This window comes from Limulus polyphemus, unplaced genomic scaffold, assembly GCF_000517525.1.
Source record: "Limulus polyphemus unplaced genomic scaffold, Limulus_polyphemus-2.1.2 Scaffold4124, whole genome shotgun sequence".
NCBI lineage: Eukaryota > Metazoa > Arthropoda > Merostomata > Xiphosura > Limulidae > Limulus > Limulus polyphemus.
The window spans coordinates 21,406-26,870 of NW_013669734.1; the positions used below are offsets into that span (position 1 = coordinate 21,406).

General features: G+C 35.3%; 1 protein-coding gene across 1 annotated transcript in view; it reads left to right on the forward strand.

The window, feature by feature from the left end:
- Positions 1-5,465, forward strand: part of LOC106470626 (glutaredoxin-3-like) — a 32,817-nt gene that overhangs the window by 18,975 nt on the left and 8,377 nt on the right. Inside the window, exons 6-7 of the mRNA XM_013931190.2 lie at positions 1,396-1,485; positions 2,038-2,182. Of these exons, the coding sequence (XP_013786644.1) occupies positions 1,396-1,485; positions 2,038-2,182 (235 nt within the window). The remainder of the gene's footprint in view (positions 1-1,395; positions 1,486-2,037; positions 2,183-5,465) is intronic.

The following is a 5,465-nucleotide window of genomic DNA, read 5'->3' on the forward strand; positions in this document are numbered from 1 at the left end:
AACAATAAGGAATGGAGAAGAGATCTTTAGTAGAGAAGAAATTTTTTATGCTGATGTGCATTTAAAAACTAATCTTAACGACCAAGTATGCGTTTAAGTTGATTTTTTAAATTTAAGCTTCGTTTGCCAGTATAAGGAAGACACGAGTATATAGTAAATTTAGGTACAGTTGGTTTCTTAATTGGATTTGTGAGTTTCTTTGTTAGGAAAGTGTTGGTAATGTTTTCTAATAAGTGTTGTGGATAGCAGTTACGTTTCAGGATGTCATATAAGAAAGGAATTTCAGAGTGTAGATTAAGATATGTGGAGCACAGGTTGTAAGCTCTGTTTAGTAAGCATGTAACAAGGTTTCGTTTATACGTAAACGGGATAATGTTATGACATTTAAGCTATTTAGAGTAAACATTTGTATTTTTGTGTTATAATTTGTAGTCATATTTATTTCATAATTTTTTAAGGTGGTTACGAGATCGGCCAAATCTACCAAACTTGTATAGAGATTTGATAGTGAAAATAACAGATAAAATATAAAGTTTTTTTTAAAAAACGTTTGATAATTATCTGGAGGTTATAAAGTTTTGCATGTGAAATTAGAAAAGTTTCTGATGCATAAAAGTATTTTTAATCTTAAAATGAAAATTACTTTGCATGTTGGATAGGCAACATGTGAAAAGAAAAAAGGCATGAAAAAAATATTATTTAAAAAACCCTTAAGATTTAATAAAAACAAATCTGATAGTTTGTGTATGAAAGCCTTGTAATATTTACTGGTAATCTGCCAAATTTTGGGAACATATGCTAACTAATTTAAAAGTTATAGCATGAAAACTATAACAAGCACAAAATGGTTATGAGGTAGGTCCCAGGGACTGAACCCATGTTGAAAAAGTTAAACTTAGTGATGACAAAACCTTCTCTAAACATTGTACATTTGTTACTTTATTAAACTTTTAAGAAAGTTTTCTTTGTTACCAATTCAAGCTGTCTATAAAGTGTATAAAATTACCTACCATATCTCAAGTTATCTTATGTCTTCTCATTCAAAATAATTTCTGTAACTTTCAAACAGATATAATTTAAAACACAAATACTTTCACAGTTCACAAGGAATGAAATGTTTACAGTATTTACATAAAACTCTTAAATCTGTATATTTACTCTGTTGATATGTGATAGTCTGTTTCGTGCTTTATCCAGTCATATTTCCAGTGCTTTTTAATATTTTCAGCAATTTCTGTTTGGGTCCCATCTATTTGGTGTTCTAGGAATAGTAATATTAACATTTAAAGTAGCATTATACCCACAAAAAAATCATTTTGAGAGCTGTAGAAATTTAATGTTTGAGTTTATTAAATGTGAACTAACTTAAATGTTTTTCTTTTTTTTCCCTTGTAGGTTTTAGTAAAAAAACAGTGGAGTTACTTCAGAAGTACAATACTCAGTTTAGCTCTTTCAACATTCTAGCTGATCAAGAAGTCAGAGAAGGTGAAGATACTTATATCTTTGTTATCTTTTGAAGTTTAATTGTGATTGTGCATGCCAGTATTTTGAAAAAGTGAACATCTTATGCATTATGTAATATTTGCTAGTTATTTAGTGTATTGTAATAAAGGGTTACACTAATTTTGCTCATTAATAAACACAACCTGCTATATAATTAAGTTTCGTTAATCTTGAATTTGCTTACCTGATGACTCCAAGTTAACGTTGATAAAACAGTTTAGAAATAAATATAGACCTTTATGTTCATTTAGAAGAGACTCAAGTGATAATGTCTCGAATAATAAAGCTTTATTACTTCCTTTTGATTTTTCTTTTTACATTTTCTAGAATATTTTTGTATCTGTGTTTTGGGTATACTTAACAAAGAGGAAAAGGTATGTTTTGTGTTTAAAGTAGATTTCTAGCGAGTTTTTTTTTGCTCCTCAGTTATGTATTTACTTTGATCGGACTTGACAGATTATTTTAAGTGAATGAATTGTTTTGATTATAAAAGAAAAAATTAAAAGAGGAATTGTTCTATTATATCTTTTCAAGGTTTGAAAAAGTTCTCCAATTGGCCTACCTATCCTCAGTTATACATTAATGGTGAATTGGTTGGAGGTCTTGATATTTTGAAAGAACTAGATGAAACTGGGGAGCTAGAACCTATGTTACCTAAAAAGGAAGATCTAAATAAACGGTATTGTTTACTTTTTCTTCATCCAGCAACACTATTACCTAAACCAGCATAAAACCTGTGTATCAGGAACTCTGTCAAATTGTATTAATAGATAAAATTTTTTTTAAGAAGTAAAAAACTTGTTCACTACGAAAATATTCTTTAACCTTCTTTGTTTACAGAAATATAAACCAGAAAGCCAAAACCACTTGCCATGCCCTACTATCACATTCTTTTTTCAAATTACCAATAAATCTCTTTGATGTTTATTATTACATCCTTTATAACCAATAGAAAACCAAGCTCAATTTACTGAATGACATAATGCTACCTCGTTCTCAGCTTTCATAGATTTTTGCTGCCCTCAAAATGCACACTTTTTGCTCACCACTACCTTGAGGCTTCCACCTAACATCACGTGGTATAGCTGCATTGTAGCATGCAACAACTCTACCAATAGGAGTGTGACACACTCTTCTAGCACAGCTGACTTCCTCTATACTGAAAGCACAATCATCACTTCTTGATATTGGTGTTGGGTTTTTCTCTGGTGGGAGAGGTGATGGCTTTTTTGCAGGGTTGGTGGAGTCTTTCGTGTAGCATGAACCTTCTTTTGTCCCTGACATACTTTTACCAATGTTTTTCATTCATAACGGAAGAGATTTTGCTGGTTTTATCCACTTACCTTTGCCTGATCTTATATATCCTATTGTCTTGATTCTTCCTCAGGTTTTTTTCATGATTAGGTTTCTCAGTTATGTTTCTTACATATTCAATTATTTTTACCACTACTTTGAGGCATATGTGCCTCATCCTCCTTCCTTTGTTACGTCTTATGACTAGGCATGACTTCATGCTGTATTGCTTTTCTTTGACTCCCAAACTCTGGAGCCTTTTCTTCAGATTTGGGGGTGGGGGCAGATTCTCTGTCTTTTGTTCATCTTTTTTAGGCTTAGGTTTTCCTACTTACGTACATTACTCTTTTCAGTTATTTTCCTTTCTTTAACCTTTTTTCCATGGTAATCTGCCATTCTCCTGAGGGGTTGTTGACAGATGCTTGTTCACTTATCATTTCTACAGTGGCATGTTTATTGTTCTCTGCATTTTCACTTTTTATTTGGATGATCTTTTTTCTAGAGTTGGTAGGGACATGATGCCCTTGTTACTCAATTGCTTTTGCTTCCCTTATATCTCATATGCCTTCTTGAGATTCCTTTCATCTGTCTGTATGATTCTACCAGCATGCTTGTATCTCTGGTGTTGTATGTTGGGGCTGACTGCCAATTTTATGACTTATCTTCATTAGTTTATCATCTTCCCTGCTTCTTCTTTGCCTCTCTTTGTCTCCTGTCATCCTTTTCTCTCTCACAGCTTTCCATTCCTCTTCCCATCCATCGTTCGATTGCCTGTAGACTTCAGTGATGTCAGTCTTGGCAGTGACTGTACTATAGACTCAGAGTCAGTAGGGCCTGTTTCATTGTTTATGGACCTATGCCCTCTGTTTGCAGTTAGTTGTTGAGTACTTATATTTCTATCAGAGATCCTTAACCTTTGTTTTTCCTCTCCTCCTCCAGTGTTTCCTGTTCCCATTATTTTATATCCTTCAAGGGATTTTATTTCCTGCCAACATTGGTCCATGGCAATGTTGGTTCTATTGCCCACAGTTACTATTAGATGGGTTCCTTATCCTTTTCCAGGTCTTTTTTCCCATCTTTTCATGGTTCCTAGGGAACCTGTAGATAGGTGTCGAGTCTTTTCTGCCTCAATTGGTTTTTTGTCTTATCTTGCGTTCCCATTTCCCATGGGAATTTCTCACCTAAGGCCTTGGATGACCAAGATGGACATCTCAGATGCTTCTTTTTTTGTTTGGCTCTTCTCCTTCTTTGGGTGGAAGCATGTTGGTTGGTTGTTTCATCTCACACCCATTTTGTCTCTCATTCGTTTGGGTGTTTTTTGTTCATGTGTATGCAGGGCCCAGACTTCTACTCTTCTTTTGAGGGACATGGAGTGATTGGTTTCCTATGCCATAACTTGTCCTTCCCTCGCTGTGCATGAGGTTCTTTCTCCCTTTGAGGGACTTGGGATCCCTTGTCCTCAATCATTCTTCTTTCTCTTTCCTTACTTGAATACTTCTCCTGGTGACTTGATAAAACTATTACCATTGTGGGTATTCCTTTTCCTCTCATCTGTTTCCAGATGCCACCTTTATGAGATGGGGAACATATCTCAACACTCATGTGAATTTGGTTTGTTGGTACCATGACGCATCATCCCTTCAAATTCAACTCCTAGAACTTTTGGCAATACATTGAATTTTAGCTGGGAACACATTCCTTCAGGACTGGTTCAAACTTTTTTTTTCCATGCATACCCTCCTACTTGTTTTCTCCCTCATGATTTCCTTCATTCTGGACACTCTAGATGAATCTTTCTTATAACTCCTTACTGGCTGGCTCATTGATAGTTTCCTCCATTGCACTTTCTCCTGTCCTCTCCTCCTCTTTCAGTACTTCTGTCACTCTCCCTACTCCTTCAACCTCACTCCTCCCTCTTCCATCATCAGTGTCACCATTCAGACTACACATGTGGGTTTGGTCCTGTCCCTTGTGAGACTTTCCAGATCCTTTTCACGTTTAGCCTTCCTTCTTTCTTCTCCAGTTCATTCTTTTTTCCTTCCTCCTTGTTTATCCACGACAAGGGTACACTATATAGTAGGTCTATGCATCATGTTTTTCTTCCATTCCCTTCTTTCTGTCTTCCACTTTTCCCAATTTTTTTGTTGACTGATCAAATGAGGCTTATTGCTTTTGACCATGGTTGGTTACTGGGCAGCTCTATCAAATACTTTTAGGTTTTCTTATTATCATCATGTATTCTCCTCTCCTGTCTTGTTTATGCTTTTTTGTTCATTTGCCACCTTTTCATCCTCCTTGTCGTGCAGTCCTTCCTGATTTGGACCTGACTACTGATCTCCATGCCCTTACCCTTTAGTCTCTTATTCCTTGTACCATCTTTTGCTTAGGTACTACAACTTATTTTTTGCCTGTGGCTGTAGGAAATAAGATGTGTATGCCATTGTTGCTTCTTCCATTTCTCAGTATTATAATCTCTATCTGTTCGAAATTGTATTTTGCTGTTCCATCTATCTGGTCCGTTGTTCTTTGGTCTGCTCTGCGTCCTTTCACAGATACTTTTCCTATAACTCTCAAGGGATGGCTACAGCACTTTATTCATTTAGCCTGTAGGGGAGACCAGGGCTAGTTGTTACGATTTTTAGAAAAAGTCCAATATCTAGCGAAATAAC